This window comes from Sus scrofa, chromosome 8 (assembly GCF_054392235.1).
Source record: "Sus scrofa isolate SSC_HxYL_T2T_F1_AM1 chromosome 8, Sscrofa_HxYL_maternal_Yorkshire_Landrace_v2.0, whole genome shotgun sequence".
Taxonomy (NCBI): Eukaryota; Metazoa; Chordata; class Mammalia; order Artiodactyla; family Suidae; genus Sus; species Sus scrofa.
Genome location: NC_139390.1, coordinates 29,426,264 through 29,445,082, shown reverse-complemented (window position 1 = coordinate 29,445,082; position 18,819 = coordinate 29,426,264). Strand labels below are relative to the sequence as shown.

Genomic DNA, 18,819 nt, shown 5'->3' with positions numbered 1-18,819 from the left:
TTGGATTCCTGGCCTTGCTCAGCGGGTTAAGGATCTGGCGTTGCCATGAGCTGTGGTGTAGGTCACAGATGCGGCTCAGATCCCACGTTGCTGTGGCTCTGGTGTAGGCTGGCAGCTATGGCTCTGATTGGACCCCTAGCCTGGGAACCTACATATGCTGCGGGTGTGGCCCTAGAAATGGCAAAAAAAACCAAACAAACAAACAAAAAAAAAACTCATTTCCCCTCTTCTTCCACCAAATGCACTTTTGCTACAGATGGAACTTGCGCAAGAATCTAGTTTTCCGTCAGGGGTGGGCCTCACCTTCGTATCTGCCAGAGGAATCACAGGCTTTCTGTGGGGTGGCCACTCGGAGGAAGATCTGCTGTCTCCACGAGTGTCTCCGTGTCTTTACCGGGGTCCCAGGGGAGTCACCGAGATGGTTGGCTTTAGATTCAAAGTCCCTAAAATTACAAGACAAATTATTTGTGACTGGTGGGAGATAGAAACAGGTATTTTAGCTTGACTTTTTGTTGTCTTTTTAACAAAGCACTAAATTATAAATCATCTTGGTACAAGCAAACATAACTAGATAAAAACAGACTTGGTCAAATCAAGCTTGCAGTGGGGCAACACTCCTACTGGACTGCTTTCTTGTAGGGTGCTTTTTATGATAAAAAAAAAAAGAGTAAGGTTACATGTCCTTAATTTATTTCTATCATAAAAGATATTAAGAAAAATGCTCTACAGATCTTGGCTTCCACTGGGCCTCTCCCGGGGCCACTTCAGAAAAGAGAACCTGCCTAAAGGGGGCGCTGTCATCAGGGCCACAATGCCCCCTAGTCTGTGTGTGGGGAGATTTTCTTGGCAGAGGCCTGTAGCTCCAAGGATCACCACAAAAACAAAATACAAAAAAGTTAAATTACACAGAACCAGCAAGTGCAGTAACCATGCAGTCACTTGCTAATGATGACTGTTTTAACATCTGCATGTTTTATTTAAACTACAAAACAGCATATTCTTCAGTATACATAAATACAATCCCAATCACTAATTCTCTCCCTATTCACTAGAGCTCTTGTAACCTACACCTGAGGACATACCCACAACTAATCAATCACCAGAACTTACAGATTAGACATCTGATTTACTGACAGCCAAAGATGCTCACTACCCAGAAACACTAAGACTTTATTTTTTTTACAAGGTTTTTTTTTTGTATTATTATTTTTTTTATCACTCAAATGAATTTATCACATCTGTAGTTGTATAATGATCATAACAATCCATTTTCACAGGATTTCCATCCCATAACCCAAGCACATCCCCCCACCCCCCAAACTGTCTCCTCCAGAGACCATAAGGTTTTTTGTTTGTTTGTTTTTTGTTTTTTTGTCTTTTTGCCTTTTCTAGGGCTGCTCCCGCGGCACATGGAAGTTCCCAGGCTAGGGGTCTAATCGGAGCTGCAGCTGCCAGCCTACACCAGAGCCACAGCAACGTGGGATCTGAGCCGCATCTGTGACCTACACCACAGCTCACAGCAACGCCGGATCCTCAACCCGCTGAGCAAGGCTAAGGATCGAACCCGCCACCTCATGGTTCCTAGTCGGATTCATTAACCACCACGCCACGACAGGAACTCCCACCATAAGTTTTTCAATAAGACTTTCTTTAATTTGCTAAAAACGACAACATTAATAAACTAATCCCAGTCAAAACTGGATAACAGGTTGACTCATTTTTCAAAATCGCATTCAGTAAGAAAAAAGTATAAGAAAGAAGATACAACAGATCTCGTGAAAACGAGTTTTCAAATGGCAAAAAGAACAGCTGAAAAACCCCAGTAGGTCTAACAATCAACACTTCTACCCAGACTTGACAGATCTAAATTAAACCCTACCTTTTTGCGGTCATAAAGTCAGAGGTGTTATTTTCATCTACAGGAGCCAGAAATTTTAGAAAATTTGGCACAGAGGAAGAAGAATGAAGTTTTTTCCTCAGGGCATTACGGTAGGAGATGCTGAGAGTTTGGTTGAAAAAAGAGTTTAGAATAAAGAAACACAAACACACAAAGTATAAAACATAAGCTTCAAAGTAAAAGGAACATTTTCATAGTTCTAATGCCAAGAAAATTAAAGCAGGTAAGAAATTTTAAATATTTACAAATGAGACAATGTTCATTTTCAGTCAAAAAAATTCTATTTTGAATGAATGGAATCAATGAATGAATTAACATCAGCCCATTCAGTTATGCAAGAGGAATACATTCTAAGGATCTGCTGTACAACCCTGTCCCCACAGCTAACAGCACTGTGCCCAGGGTTAGTAACACTGTGAACACATTAACAAACATTTGTGAAGAGAACAGGTCTCATGTTAAGCCTTCTTAGCAGAATAAAACAAAAACAACAACAATTAAAAAAAATCAGTCCATCATCCAAAATGACTCTTTCCTTCCAGACTGGGGAAATAATTTTCCGAAATTAATGAGGGGGTTTCTGATTGGCACAAATTGCCATGCATATGATCGAGCATAGTTGCTGAGTGTGAGTGAGTGTGTGTACTTGGTCAGGGGGAAATGAAAATAAGTATATAAAAAAATCTTGCTTTCAAGACTGTTCTCATAATGATTTTGCGGAAATTAATCAACAGCACAATTAAGAAGATTGCAATGATGGACTGAAAATAATAAAACCAAAGCCAGACACACATACGCAGACAAGCGGTGGCCCCGGGCCCTTGCACGGACATTCAGCACACCCTCTGTGTGAGCGTCCCAGGAAGACGAACGACATTGAACTTGGCCATGCAGGTGGCTGGCTCACCTCTTTGGCACAGCATCCCCACTCTGTTCTCCACTTGAGTTATGTTTGAGGTACTTAAAAAAATTGGGCGAGGAGGCGGAGGGGTTAAGCCGAGGTGGAGGAGCAGGAGCTGAAGACTGACCTGAGGGACTTTTACACTCGCCAACAGGTGGACGATCCCCACTAAACAGCAATTAGAGAGAAGGCAGGGATTAGAGGGAGAAGGGAGGGAGCCAGGCAGGAGATGCAGAGGACACATGTGAAAACGGGCGTCTGGGCAGCAAAGGAGCTGTCAGAGTTAGGGGTGCTCTCCTCCTCTGCACCCCGCTGCCCACTGGCAAAGGCAGTAAAGAGAAAGGTCCCTCTTGATCATGTGTCTATGAGCCCAAGAGACCCGTTTGCTCTACTTCCTTTATGGGACCTGGCAGGGAACAGAAATTTTTTTAATTAAAACAAAAGCGAAGGAAAGCAAAACAAAATCCAGAGTTTTAAAAATACAGCTCTCTTTAAAATGAACAATACCCTGCCTGAATGTCGAAGTCTCATTTCCTGTGCGTAAGTGAGCAGAGAATTCATGAGGGGGACGCAAAGCAAATGAGGAATGCTGGAGAAGTGGGGGGGGACAGTTCCGCGTCCCCCTCATCACCCACGCCTCGCATGAGCCTTCGGGGGAGGGGGAAATGGACCGTCAGGGATTCCAGCTTCCTACCACCTCTGGCTTGCATGAAACAGCAGGGCTTAGCCAGAGGACTAGGAGTCTCCAGACAGGAAGGTTCCCATCATCACTCAAATGCTGGGAAGAGAGGGCTGAGCACAGCGAAGAGGCAGAATAAAGAAGTGCAGGCACAGGGTTTTAAGACACATGATGAGAACACATAAAGCCTCAAATTATGCTTGTCTGTAAAACACCACACAACTGAACACTAGCTGCTGAAGCATGTCCTGCTTTGGGATCCCAGTTATCCAGCAGAATTGCAAAGAAGGTGGCGGGGACAGAGCGGGGAGGCTCTCCCGCACCACTAAGACTGTGGACACTCCTGCGTCTGTGCAGGCCTGCACCAGGACACACACCCTGGCTTCTGCTGTCCCTAGTCAGAGGCAGGAGGTGGCAGCTGCACACAGTTTTTAAAGATTTTTAAAGGGATTTTTTTTTTTTTTTTTTTTTTATGGCAGCACCCTCAGCACATGGAATTTCCCAGGCCAGGGACTGAATCTGAGCCACAGCTGCAACCCGTGCTGCGAGTGGCAGCACTATAAGACCCTTTAACCTGCCTCGCCGGGCCAAGGACTGAACCTGTGCCTCTGCAGTGATCTGAGACGCTGTAGTCAGATTCCTAACCCGCTGCACCACAGTGGGAACTCCTAAAGTGATTTTTAAAGATACCTCTGTGTCATTCACGGTTTCTACACTTGTCAAATTAACTGCTGAGGGTCCCTACAAGGGAATGGGAGAACAGCTCCTGGACTGCCTACCCATCTCTATAAGCAGGAAACCCCAACTGCTCACTAGGGCCCAATTATTAAAACTCGCAAATCTTGTTAGAAGAATCTAGAATTTTCACACTGAAGATCTCAAGACCATCTGATCCCACTGAGTCATACAGTGAAGTCAGGCAACTTTGCTCAGGTCCTGGCTGGGTGGGGACGGAGCGGGGACAGAACCCCGCTGCCTCGTGCTCTGCCAGGGACCCATCTCCGCATCTCTGGCCCAGGTCTCCGAGAGGCCCGTTCACCTGCTGGCCCGTCGCCACTTTCCCCACAATCAGGGCTGCCCCTCACTGTGGCCGGAGTGACCCTTATGCATGTGACGGGCCATTTCTGCTGCTTCGCCTGCTTCCTCACGGTCTCTGCACGTGAAGAAATGACAAGCATCTCGCACATCCACGTGTTTCCCAAGGGAGGAAGGTGGGAGGGATGCGTCCCTGCCTCCAATTTCCCCTTTTTAAGCCCACAGTGACAGCTGACTCGGCTTCCTCTTTCACCCAATCAACACGCCTGGGACGCACATACCTGGTCCATCACAGACCTGCCCCGGCCACCTACACAAGCAATCGACAGCTTAAACAAATCTTACTTTCGTTCGTGAGGCGTCTCTGTGCTCACTGAGTGGTACCTCACAAGCTTCCTCTGCGAGGGCCCTGGAGAGGCGCGGGCGGGCTCCGGGGGCTCCGGGCACTCCGCGGGCACGTGACTCAGGGTGTTGGCTCGCCTCCGGAAGCCCTGCTGCGGCGAGGGCAGGGCCGGCTCCTCCGCGGGCTGGCCCTCCGGGTCACTGGACAGGTCGTCCGAGGAGCCGAGGAGCCGGAAGGCGCTCTCGGAGACGGGCAGGGCCTCCTTTTCACACACACACGGCTCCTGGCAGCAGACAGACAGCAGATCAGACGCATCATGGGGCGCTTGGGGGACTCACCAGTCTCTCATTCCAGCCGCAGGAAAACATCGCAGTATGTGGGCGCATCTGATTCGAAGGCCATCGAGAGGCCACCAGAAGCGTAAGGGGAAAAGGCCTTGTAAATGCCTGCTCATCGGAGACAAGATCCTGGTGTGCGGGACATGGGAAAGTGCCCAAGTGCAAATGTGAAGGACGTCAATTATAACACGGAACGGTCCTAAAGCAAAGCTGAAATAGATCTTTCTGGGGGAAAAAAAAATTTTGGCTGAGGCTGTGGCACGTGCAATTTCCTGGGCCAGGGATCAAACCCACACCACAGGGAGTTCTCACTGCGGCTCAGCGGGTTACAAACCCAACTAGGATCCATGAGGATTCGGGTCTGATCCCTGGCCTCACTCGGTGGGTTAAGGACACAATACTTAACTGTAAATATTGTTTTGTGAACTTTCAATTTCATGTGGGAGTGTAAATGTATGTTGGTGAACCATTCTGCAATGGTGAATGTGTAAATCACTGTTGGTTATGGCCTAAAACACTTGGAAAGCCACAGGCCTGCGGGGAGACAGAAGAACTTCTCTCCCTGTGGTGAAGGAAGCCATTCCTCGGGAGCTGGCCATCCCTCTCTCTTCCATCCCGGGACACTCTGGTCCGGTCACAGAGGGAAAGCTGACCTCTGTGCTCCCCAGCACAAAACCCGAAATCCACTCTTCTGGTGGTTAAAAAGTTGAACTAACCCGTTTGAAATATGCTTGGTATGTTTAGAAAGCAAGAGATGAAAACTAGGACACAGACACAGGCTTGTTACCAAAGAGGACCGCTGGCTTGCTCATTATCACAAAGCTATGCTTCGTGGCAGACGTGAGGGGTGAGGCTTGGCTATTTATTTATAAAACAGTGATGTTTAATTATAATCACAGAGCCAACCAGAGAATAAAGCTAGTTTCAGGAGTGTGAGCTGCACACTGCTCAGAACTCACAAACCCACTTTTGAGGTGGTCACAATTTGAATTATTCTTAATATTTCACTTAGATTTCATTGCAAAATCCACTTCAAAAAATCCACTGATGGTTTTGTGATGACTTAGGTCTCAGCATCTTAGAGCATGACCATCTGCCTGGGAGGACACGATTTTGTTGTTGGAGCAGAACTGCACACCCAGCCCTCCACCTGCACCATGAAGTCCGGAAGCACCAAACTTCTCGCAGCTGCAGGTTAGGAGAGCTCTGCTGTCCTCTGATAGGCCCTGTACCTAGGAGATGAGTAAGACCCATTTGCTGGTTTCTGCAGGGTTGTCAGATAAAGAGAAATGTGCTTACTTTGCTGGTGCTACTTAATGTGCTAGACACGGAGCTGTCCAGATCCAGGCTGGTGGAGTGCTCCTGGAGGCCTCTGGCTTTATTACCCTACGAAAGAAAAGCAGTCGAGTTATGACCCCTGAGGCGTTTGCAAAGGCATCCGCTAGAAGCAGTCTGGTCTATTTCAATAAGCTCAGGAAAAATGCATCTACTGAGAAACGCTGCTGCACACATATGAGACAATCAACGTTCCCGACTTTTTTCTATTTTTTAAACCAACCTAAATGCTCCAAAGCACCTGGTGGGCTCATCATTTGGCAGGGATGGTGGGCAAGGGAAGAGACAACGCGTCTCCAAAGCAAAGCAAGTGCCGGAGGGCATGCGCTCCACAACCCTCGCCTCCAGCCCGCCACACGCCAACCCCAAGCTCTCCGTCTGGGAGACAGAGGCAGCCCCACCCCAGCGCCAGTTCTGTAAATGAACTGTCTTTAATTATCTGTAAGGATGCTGTAAGACTCTCAGAAACATCTTCACACAAAATAAAATTTAACTTTCACCAAAAAAATAAAGCTTGTTTCAAATGAAGTAGTTCATGAAATAAAAAAGAAATAAAAGAAGATATTGTAAACTCTTGAAAGGTGTGGAACTTTGAGAGAAAATCAAACATCTACTTCTTAGAAGTGCCATCGTCAGGGGTGTTTACACTCATGGGAGGGGGGAGTAGGTAAGTAGGGGGTGATAGGAATTTCTTTAAGAACTTCCAGATTGGTACAGATGCACATTTTATTTTTCCTGTAGAGCTGCAGGCCACAAACTTCTTCTGTAAAGGGCCAGATAATAAACCTCTTACGCTCTGTGGGCCAACTACTTGACTCTGTAGAAAAGCAGCCTTAGACAAAAGGCGAATGAACTGATGTGACTGTGTTCTAACAAAACTTTATTTACAAAAACAAAAAGTGACTGGTATCTGGCCCAAGAGCCACAGTTTGCAGATCCTGCTACAGGCAATTTGAGACATCAGCAACAGAAGCTGAGAACAACAATTTTTAAGTTGTACCTAGTGACACCAGGGAGAATGGAACCCACACTTTGATGTATCTGATCCATGCTCTTTATAGGGGCTGCCCCACAAACAACATTCTTTTGGGAAACTCCATGGGATATAATACAACACAAAAGAGTGATTATTTTTTTGGCCATGCCCTTGGCATGCAGAGGTTCCCATGCCAGGGATCAAACCTGTGCCAGAGCAGCAACCCGAGCTACAGCAGTAATAACGCCAGCTCCTTTAGCCTCTAAGCCACCAGGGAACTCCAATAATGATTTTTAAAAACCCAGACCAAGGTAAAAACTGAACTTTAAAGGGAACAATTTTCTAAGACTAAGAAGACATTAAAAAGGTTTTACCCTCCTATACTTTACAATGAACCCTGTTGGAGTAAAAGCAAAGAACTGAATCTCATGTTCTCTCAAAACGTGAGTCAACTTAAATTAGGACGAATCATACCACTTACCCGGGACAAAATACTTTCTAAAGACTCCGTTAAAGATCTCTTTGCTTTGTTTTTCAGCATATCTAGTCTAAACCGAGTGGCACTGGGTGGTAACTCGCTTCCAATATTCTCCGCTGCAATCTGTGATGCCTAAAAAGTGGAACAATGGAAAGTTAAGTCACATAGGCCTCCTTCCTTTTTAAAGGACTGAAAAACCTCTAGGATGCATCTTCTTGACCCCAGGTCATATTCTTTCTGTGACTTCTTCTCAGCTGCTCCTTGGCAACAGGACTGCAAGTCTAAGAAATACATTTGCCTCAAAGACCGACTCTGTCTCCTCCAAAAGAAATGAAGAAATGTGCTTAGAAACCAATCCGTTAACAAAGCAGTTTAGAGCTCGGGCTCTGTGGCTGGATCAGAGACAGTCACTCACTAGCCGCGGCCTTGTGCAAGCTGCTTTCTCTGAGCCACAACTTCCTCTCCTGTGAACTGAGACCGACCTCAAGATGTAAGAACAGTGCTGTGGGGTGAGCATAGCAGGTAAAGCATCTAAAAGCATCAGGCACAGCTTGTGGTACAAAGGCAACTACCATTAGCTTTTCAAAGGAAAGGAACAACACACTCTGGGTTCCCAGTTCAGAACCCACCATCCAGGGGTGTCACAACCCATCCACCGGCAGCCTTTTCACAATAACCAGCACCTGGAAATAGCATAGGTGTCCGTCACAAGGGGAATGGAGAAATCAACCATACTTGTGACACAATGGAATGAAAAGGAACATATTAATGATTTATGCAACAACAAGGATGAATATCAAAAACATTCTGCTAAGTGAAAGAAGCCTGAACCAAAAGAGAAGATACTGTATGATTCTACTTATAAAAAGTTCCCAAACAGGCAAAACGAATCTATGGTGGGAAAAAAAAAAAAACAGTGGTTGCCTGGGGGAGGGAGGGAGTGAGGACTGCTGTGGGGGTACCTGCGGGCATGATGGAGATATCCTGTATCTTGACAGGGATGTGGGCTACCTGAATGTACAAAATCCTCCAAACTCAACAAATGGTACGCTCGAGATCTGTGCAGCTTACTATGTGTAAATCTTATCTCCAAAAAATTGTAAACAAATACTAAATTCTAGGTATTGATACACATACTAAAGGGTTCAGGGATCAAGAAGACTAGTACATGGAGTTCTCGTCGTGGCTCAGTGGTTAACAAATCCGACTAGGAACCATGAGGTTGCAGGTTTGATCCCTGGCCTTGCTCAGTGGGTTAAGGATCCGGCGTTGCCGAGAGCTGTGGTGTAGGTTGCAGACGCGGCTCGGATCCTGCATCGCTGTGGCTCTGGCGAAGGCCAGCAGCTACAGCTCCGATCAGACCCCTAGCCTGGGAACCTCCATAGGCCGTGGGTGCAGCCCTAGAAAATGCAAAAAAAAAAAAGAAGAATGCTAGTACAGAAACTTACCTTGAAAGGCATCAAAATAAGGATACACACACAGGAAAGCAAACATAACAAAATGTTAAAAATGGTTTCCTCCACTTGGGCATCTATCCGGACAAAACTCTACTTAAAAGAGACACATGCACCCGCATGTTCACTGCAGCACTATTCACAATAGCCAGGACATGGAAAACAACCCAAATGTCCATCGACAGATGATTGGATTCAGAAGATGTGGTATATATACACAATGGAATACTACTCAGCCATAAAAAAGGATGACATAATGCCATTTGCAGCAACATGGATGGAACTAGAGAATCTCATCCTGAGTGAAATGAGCCAGAAAGACAAAGGCAAATACCATATGATATCACTTATAACTGGAATCTAATATCCAGCACAAATGAACATCTCCTCAGAAAAGAAAATCATGGACTTGGAGAAAAGATTTGTGGCTGCCTGATGGGAGTGGGAGGGATCAGGAGCTTGGGCTTATCAGACACAACTTAGAATAGATTTACAAGGAGATCCTGCTGAGTAGCATTGAGAACTTTGTCTAGATACTCATGTTGCAACAGAACAAAGGGTGGGGGAAAAAATGTAATTGTAATGTATACATGTAAGGATAACCTAACCCCCTTGATGTACAGTGGGAAAATAAAAAAATTTATTAAAAAATAAATAAATAAATAAAAAATAAATATTAACAAAACATTAAAAAAAAAATGGTTTCCTCCAGATGGTGGGCGTAGGAGTGCTGTGCGCTTGTTTGTATGTTTGAAATTTTCGTGATAAAATGTCAGGAAAAAAGAAAAACTTATCTACTGGATAATGCACTCAGGCAAATTGCTGAGTACTTCTGTAACATTAAACGTTGTTGGTTACACTCCTAAAGGACACATGATTAAGATAATGTCTTTGGACCTCAGACACACGGGCTCAACACTGCCTAGCAAACGACTTGCCCTCTGTTCCCCATGCCCTTGTCTCTAACATGAGTATTACACCTACTGCAAAAGAGCTGTTGTAGGGGAAAAAAATGGCTAATTCACATAAAGACTTAAAACTCTATCTAGTACATGGCAAACATTCACTCAGTGGTAGCTGTTAATTAATTTTTGTACCAGCTCAGTGAATACAAGTAGAAATGATATATCCATTGATTAAAACCTAATACCCTCTCGACTTTATAGATCTTTGCCTAAACTGCCTCCTTCCGCATACAATCAAAGGATTCATTCAGTTGTTTTCTGCTTTATGAAATGATTCCTCTAACAGCTATCCAACGCTAACATGTTAGTCTGAAAAGCGCACACAGCGTGGCGGCCCCACAGCACTGAGAAGCACCGCTCTGAGACTGTGCTCATTGTCCTCTGCCTGCCTTTGAAGGTTGGTGGACACAGGCCACAGTTCTACCTCTCTTTAGGCCAAGTCATAACACATTTTCAAAGGTTACAGGCATTTTTCGGAGTAACAAGAAGGTAATGAAATCCATGTGGTATCTGGTAAGAGAAAGTGAGAGCAAGAACCTGTAAATGACTCTCAAAAGTTCATGGGATCAATCTGCACAGCAGCTGCTGCTCGGAAAAGCTGTACTCAGAGCCCAAGAAAGCGTCGGGTCTGAGGGACACCCGAACACATCTGGGGATCAGAGGAACTTCTTTGCAGGCAAAGACACAGCCCTCCTGAGTGACAGAATGTTTAGAAACCTCGAGTGAAAGGATGCTCAGACACCAGTTCCACTTTGTGAGGCTTGATCTCCTTGACATTAAATCCTCTGTTTCCAAATGAAAATATAATTAAATCTACTTCTCCAGTGTAGTACTCTATGCTCAAATCATTAAGACACTACCCTGTTCCAGAACAATGAGACTGCACTTGGGTCAGAACTTTCCATCCACCATAAATGCTTCATTCTGCTTTCTAACAGTTACAAAGTACTTGAAAATTATCAATTTCCTGTTAAACAAGACAGACTGACTCAGGAAAAAGAAAATCAGAACACAGAAAAACCATCGGTGGCACAAGAGACAAAGGAAAGGATATCAGAAAAAGAAACGGAAAAGAAATTGGCTGAAGAGTGAACTAGAGAATGAACTGAACACTCAGACCGCGGGGGTCCGTCCAAAAGTGAACAGAAGCTGCACAGGGCTTGCACGTTATCTTAAAGTGACCAGCTGGGAAGGGAGGGACATCCACACAAAGGCCAAAGCCACAGGGCACTGATAGCAGGGTCACAGCTGAGGGGCCCTACAGCTGGCCGATGACATGAAAAACAATGCTGGCCACGGTACGTGACCAGGAGCTCAGGAAAAGTGCACAATTGCCAAAGCCCACTGGGAGGCAGAGATCAAGCGGGGTACGCTGCTGTGTGTGCACCAGGTGAAACTGCATCCCAGTCAGGTTACCGGAAAAGCAGAGGCTGTTTACAGGGAAAAGAGCACTGAGCATTAAAGTGTCTTTAGAACAAGCACTCAGGAAGAGTTCTTTTTTTAAAAAAAGAAAAAGACAATATACTTTTTTGGAAATTAAAGATCATTTTGAACATCCTTCACCGATTTTTCTCTAAGTTTTCTGGCCTAACAGTAACTTACATATCAAACACGCATTCAGAAGCTATGGTGATTGTCACGAATTGACTTACACAGAGTCCAAAAGTGGTAGGAAAATGGTCCTTTGCCCCATGTTTACTGAATCCCAACCTCAAAGCTCTTCAACAACAGAGACCTGCAGGCAGCCCCAGCCTCTGACACAACACCCCTTGCACAGAAATGCTAAACCAAGCTGTGAACAGAGAGGATGGGAGCTGACACTACTGCCAACATGCAAAGTGGAATTAATGGAAGCTCTATATCTGAACAGCCCATAAACCAGGCTAACGCTATATGTGATTTGTCAGTAGTGCTTATCTTCTGTTCACACTGCGTTTTCTTTACACAGAACTTCCAGGCATCTTATGTAATTCTAAAGGCAGCTGTCCAATGTCACTCCCATTTCATCAGGGTGAAAGATGAGGATAAGTAACAGACATTACTAACTCATGCAGGTCAAGTAACTTGTCTTGGTAGCATCTGCTCGTAAACTTCGTCCTTTACGCTCCACACCAGTCCCCCGGTCAGAGCGACACCGTGCCTCACGGCAATGCACACAAACTTTCCTCACCTTCCCAAGCACAGTCTAAATATTCCCCAATCTTCTCTACAGGTGTAAAAAGTGGAAATAAAATAACGGGAGAAAAAGAGGGTTCAAAGCTCCAGAAAATCCTCAAAACTCTGTTTCACACAGTGTCCTGGTAAAATTTTAAGACAGAAAAATGCCATACCTGCTTTATCTCCCCAATATGGACATGAACTTTTTGTTTCTCTTCATATAAACATCTCAAGAAAGAAATAATCAATTCATTCTCTCGCTGCTCATTTCTTGGTCTCAATTTCTTAAAGAAAAAAAAAAGAATATATAACATTAATTTTTAACAGTCACCAAAACTGGTAAACCATCCCTTTGAAAATGCTTACAGCTTCCATTCACCAGCTAGTGTTCTTACCCAATCATCTCACTAGGGGGCACCAAAGATCCTAAAAGTGGAGATAATTTTTTAAAAGAAACAGAAGAATGGGGCCAGTGGGCCAAATGTAGATTTTGACCTGTGATGTCCTTATACCTAAAATAAAGATTTCACATCAGATAAAGGCCTAGTCAAAATATTAAGTAAACAGTCTTGAAAACATAAGAAAAGGACAAAATCTGTGTAAACACCCGGAGGTCAAGGGCCATGATGGCTACACACGTATAAGCTCTTATGGTTACGGGAACTGGAAAGGAAAACAGCAACTGGATCCAAGGTCACGGTTCCTTCCACATGTCTGTCATAAAGCACTTTCTGGAAGCCCCGCAAGGCATGCACTTGCTCACAAAACTTCATAGCACGGACTTAATTTCTTTTTATTTCTTTTTTTAAAAAAAATTCTTTGTATGCCTTTTATTTTTCCAGGCAAGGCAGTGACAAAGCACACTGGACTAGAAATCAGGTCAAGCAGGTTCAAGGTGCTGCCTAGAAGTGTGATCAAATCATTCAATCTTTGCTTCTCCATCTGCTCAAATGAAAATTATGCTCGGTATCTACTGCAAGGTCTCCTCCGCCTCCCAAATTCTTTAAAGGTAAAATACCATTTCATTTTTAGAAGACCATCTAATTTAATGTATTTAATCACTTTCCCTGAGTATGAAGAAAACAAAACTGAATTACTCTGGAGATACACAAAGCTTCTAGTCTACACATTTTAGAAACATGTTTTTATAATGACAACGATCCATTGCCCTGCTCCTCATCTCGCCCTACTCCAAACCCCTAGCCTGCCCTTTAAAACTAAGTCACGGTGTAATAAATGGATAGACTACACAAGCATCTGAGTGTGGGTCGAAGCACCTCTCAGCTGCCCAGCTAATAACTGAGGACCGATTTTACTCTCCATGTCACAGGCTGTAGAAGCAGAGGTAACGCTAACCCAGACCTTCTAACAGTCCCTCTTTGGCAGAGATCATTTGAAAGGATAAGTTGTTCCTGTTACTCAAGGAAATAATGGTAAATGATTAGAAGGAGTTGTTTTCAGGGAGGACTTCCTGTTCTTTCACCTTTCAGATTTAAGGATTAAAATATTTGAAAGGTTAGAACAGATGCTCTCAATCTGGATGCCAAGCCATGAACCCTGATGGTATACATTTTTCACATGTTTTATGCAACAAGCAGATTTCTCCAGAGAAGGGTCCCATTGGGTCTTCAAAAAAGGAAAGTGGTAGTCGTGTCCCACAACCCACCTTTCACTCTGCCGACCTCAGGAAGTTATGCAGATATGCTGAATACGCTGGGCCCAAAGCCCAGGAGGCCACAGGAACTCTCACCCACTGCCGGTGGGAAAGTGAAGTGGTACAGCCACTGGGGGAGCCAGTTTGGCAGCTTCTTACAAAACCAATCATGCTCCCATGATGCGATCCAGCAATCGCACTGCTCTGTACTCACCCAAATGAGCTGAAAATACATGACCATACAAAAGCCTGCACAAGAATGTGTACAGCAGCTTTATTCCTAGTTGCCAAAACTCAGATGCAACCCGAAGTCCTTCGACAGGTGAATAGATAAACCGTGGTATATGCAATGAAATATTACTCAGTACTAAAAGGGAATGAGCTAGCAAACCATAAAAAGACATGGGGGAACCTCAGACACATGTTGTTAAGGGAAAGAAGCCAATGTGAAAAGGGTACATACTATATGATTCCAATTATATGAAGTCCTGGAAAGATAAAACTGTCGGGACAGTATGGCTGCCTGGGGTTGGGGGTTGGGAAGAGTGAGGGGGAGCACAGAGGAGCTTTAGGGGAGGGAAACGATTCTGTATGCTACCAGAATGGTGAATAGCTGCCATTAAACACTTATCAGAACCCACACAATGTACCCCACCAAGTTACCTCTAATGGAAACCACAGACTTCAGTTACTAAAAATGCATCAGTATTAACTCATCAATTGTAATAAAGGTACACACTAAAATGACACATTGATGGGGAAAACTGGCTTGGGGGAGGTGGTGGAATATGAGAAGTTCTATGGGAACTCTCTGCAGCTCCACCCACTTTTTCTGTAAAACTAAAACTACTCTAAAAAATAAAAGTCTTTTTTTTTTTTTTTAAGTCCAGGAAAGAAGAGTAGACAAGAATTACAAAGCCTCTGAGCAGGCACCCAAGAGCGGCCCCTTTCTTTCTTCTCCTACTCTTTAATTAAACCTTGAGCTGCTCTCACACGAAAAATCTCTATTTTTCTTAGAGAAATTCTTCACAATCACTACTTCAAAATTTTAAAAAAAAAAAAAAAAAAAAAAAAGGAGTTCCCATCATGGCACAGTGGAAACGAATCCAACTAGGAACCATGAGGTTGTGGGTTCGATCCCTGGCCTCACTCAGTGGGTTAAGGATCCGGTGTTGCCGTGAGCTGTGGTGTGGGTCGCAGATGCGGCTCGGATCCTGCATTGCTGTGGCTGAGGTGTAGGCCGGCAGCTACAGCTCCGACTGGACCCCTAGCCTGGGAACCTCCATATGTTGCAGGTTCAATCCTAAAAAGCAAAAAAAAAGGCTAAGAACGCACTAATAAGAGAGACATTATTAATACTTTCCTCTTCCTCAACATACACAAGAAAGAAACTACAAATGGACAGAAAATGAGACTAAACTGAGCATAAAGTACTGCCACAGCAGCTGCCCAAACCCTGAGTCACGGAGCTCGTTAAACATCATAGAGGAAAGTCAGTGAAGCTGAGAAGGCCATGTCTGTGGTGTCACACAGGTCAAGAAATAAGCCCATGCTTAAAATAACTAAAACAGGAGTTCCCGTCGTAGCGCAGTGGTTAACGAATCTGACTAGGAACCATGAGGTTGCAGGTTCGATCCCTGGCCTTGCTCAGTGGGTTAAGGATCTGGCGTTGCTGTGAGCTGTGGTATAGATTGCAGACGCGGCTCGGATCCCGAGTTGCTGTGGCTCTGGCATGGGCCGGTGGCTGCAGCTCCAATTAGACCCCTAGCCTGGGAACCTCCATATACCGCAGGAGCTGCCCTAGAAAAGACAAAAACAAAAAACAAAAAAAAAACAACTAAAACATGACTAGAGGGCTACCCTTTTACTGAGAGAAAATGATTATCAAGGTGTCATCCCCTTAATGCCCCCCATGGGACCTCACCGTGCCGCAGTGAGGCACATCATTATGCCTAAAGGTGATTTAATTTTATGAACATTCATGAGTCAAAGAGCAAAGTCTGAGGGAAACAACAGGTTATCAGTGGGAGCCTATCTCTTTGCAGTCAAAAATTAAGCTGCTTCTCCAAGTTACCCTACAGTGTAAGGAGTCAGGATGGTGGGCGCCTGGGGCCAGTACCGAGGGGGGGTTCTCAGCGGCTGGAAATGCTCTATTTCCCAATCTGGGGGCTGCTGCACAGGTGGAATCATCTTATAAAAATTCACTGAAATACAGCCCACATTTTACAGTAACTATTAATAGAATATAACCTTTAAAAATTGTGAATCACCACACGGTATACCTGAAACTTACGTAAGATTATGAATCAATTATTCTTCAAAATTTTTTTTATTTCATTGAACTATACACCACTCATTTGAGCACTTTTCTATAGTTATATTTTGTTCTTAAAAAATAACAATATAATACAGTTAACTGCCTGTTAAGGTAACAGAGCCAATTTTGTTACAAGTTTCTTAACTTCATTTCTATGGGGGGGAGGGGGGGAGACGACTAGAAATTGGTTGTAAAAGCAATTCAAAAATCAATTTCCAGGAGTTCGCTTGGGGCACAACAGGTTAAGTATCTGGCATTGACACTGTGGCAGCTCAGGTCACTGCTGTGCTGCAGGTTCAATCCTTCGTCCAGGAACTTCCATGTACCAAGGACACAGCCAAAAAAAAAAAAGGAGTTCCGTTGTGGCTCAGTGGTTAACGAATCCAACTAGGAATCATGAGGTTGCAGGTTTGATCCCTGGCCTTGCTCAGTAGGTTAAGGATCCGGTGGCCATGAGCTGTGGTGTGGGTTGCAGACGCAGTTCAGATCCCAAGCTGCTGTGGCTGTGGTGTAGGCCAGCGGCTACAGCTCCAGTTCAACCCCTAGCCTGGGAACCTCCATGTGCTGCAGGAACAGCCCGAGAAATGGCAAAAAAAAAATTATAATGAAAAATTATAAGAAATCACTTTAAGACCACAGAAAATCCAATCAAGTTGATATATATTCTGTACAAAGTAAAAACAAAGTTCTTCCATTAATCTTTAACTTGTGAAGTCATTTTATTTAATCCATTATTAACATCCACTGAGTATAAATCTACTTGACTTAGTTACTGAGTATGAATTAAGTCATTCCCTGAAATACACTCATTCAGATGAAGAGAATTTGGCTTTGAGACATTTTCTTTACTAGCCCTACTTTGAAAGCAATTTCTCCCCCTGAGGACAACCGACATGCACTCAGCCAGCAGGGGGCAGCATGAGGAGCCAGCCGGACCCTGGCAGAGGGGGTCACCACCTCCTATGCCCACTTAGATACGTTTGAAAGTTGTACATTTCACAGAGATCATAAATTAAAAAGTGACTTTGTAATGTCATGAGTCCTTGTAGAAAGAGAAGGGTCAGAATACTCACATACCCACCTGGCACCAAGTTCTCTCAGAGCTCAAAGTCAAAGCCGGCTTGCTGGCAGCAGTGATAAGCCCCAGCATCATCCGCACAGTAATTCATGATTTCTTTTTCTTTATGGTTCTGTTTGGGCTGCCTTTTCTTTTTGCAGGAAACATTTATAAAACATTGAATATGTATGCTTTAATAACGATTTAAGTAATCACATACTTACTATTAATTTCAATAGTAAGTACGCCTGCTTTATAAAAATTCGCCCTTAGAGGAGTTCCCGTCGTGGCTCAGTGGTTAACGAATCTGACTAGGAACCATGAGCGGGTTCGATCCCTGGCCTTGCTCAGTGGGTTAAGGATCCCATGAGCCACGGCATTGCCATGAGCTGTGGTGTGGGTTGCAGACGCGGCTCGGATCCCGAGTTGCTGTGGCTCCGGCATAGGCCAGCAGCTACAGCTCCAATTAGACCCCTAGCCTGGGAACCTCCACATGCCACAGGAGCGGCCTTACAAAAGGCAAAAAGACAAAAAAAAAAATTTGCCCTTAGAGAATTCCTCAGAAGCAAATTATTCTCCAGGAAAAGCTGTACAAAGGAAAATATTAACCATTCTATTCATAAGAGGTCTCACAACACTGCAAAGCCATATTTTTCCTTATGATCTTTCTGAAACGCTTGATTTTCAAACACATTAGCAAGCACTACAACTTAAAAAAGAAACTTGATGATTTGGTTTATATTTTATAAACCAAGTATGGTCATTGAGGAAATAATTTAACAAGACTACCAATAAGCCATCAGAAGAAGAGAACTATGTCAAATTTGTATTATTCAAAGAAGAGCCACACTTACAATGATGGAAGACAAACTGGCTTTTCAAAGCCAGTGAACAAAATTACAGAGCCTACTCTAACACACGTGGGGGCCCTAGGATATTAACTGAATGCAATTTTTTTGTCTTTTTTTAGGGCTGCACCTGTAGCATATGGAGGTTCCCAGGCTAGGGGTCAAATAGGAGCTGTAGCTGCTGGCCTACACCACAGCCACAGCCACTCGAGATCTGAGCCACGTCTGCAACCTACACCACAACTCACGGCAATTCCAGATCCTCAACCCACTGAGCAAGGCCAGGGATGGAACCTGTGTCCTCGTGGATGCTAATCAGATTTGTTTCCGCTGAGCCACAATGGAAACTCCTGAACGCATGTTTTTAAGCAAACTTTTGTCACTG

At 44.4% G+C, this 18,819-nt stretch overlaps 1 protein-coding gene across 13 annotated transcripts in view; it reads right to left on the bottom strand.

Annotated features, from left to right (window-relative positions):
• Positions 1–18,819, bottom strand: part of TBC1D1 (TBC1 domain family member 1) — a 219,571-nt gene that overhangs the window by 75,681 nt on the left and 125,071 nt on the right. For 5 of the 13 annotated variants that reach the window (XR_014811898.1, NM_001444316.1, XM_084970780.1 and 2 more), the window contains 5 exon segments: positions 12,732–12,842; positions 7,986–8,114; positions 6,493–6,579; positions 4,858–5,138; positions 304–443 (listed from right to left, as the gene is read on the bottom strand). Coding sequence is in view for 12 of the 13 variants with exons in the window: in NM_001444316.1 (NP_001431245.1) it covers positions 304–443; positions 4,858–5,138; positions 6,493–6,579; positions 7,986–8,114; positions 12,732–12,842 (748 nt within the window). In the remaining variant the exon portion in view is untranslated. 13 annotated transcript variants of the gene reach the window in all.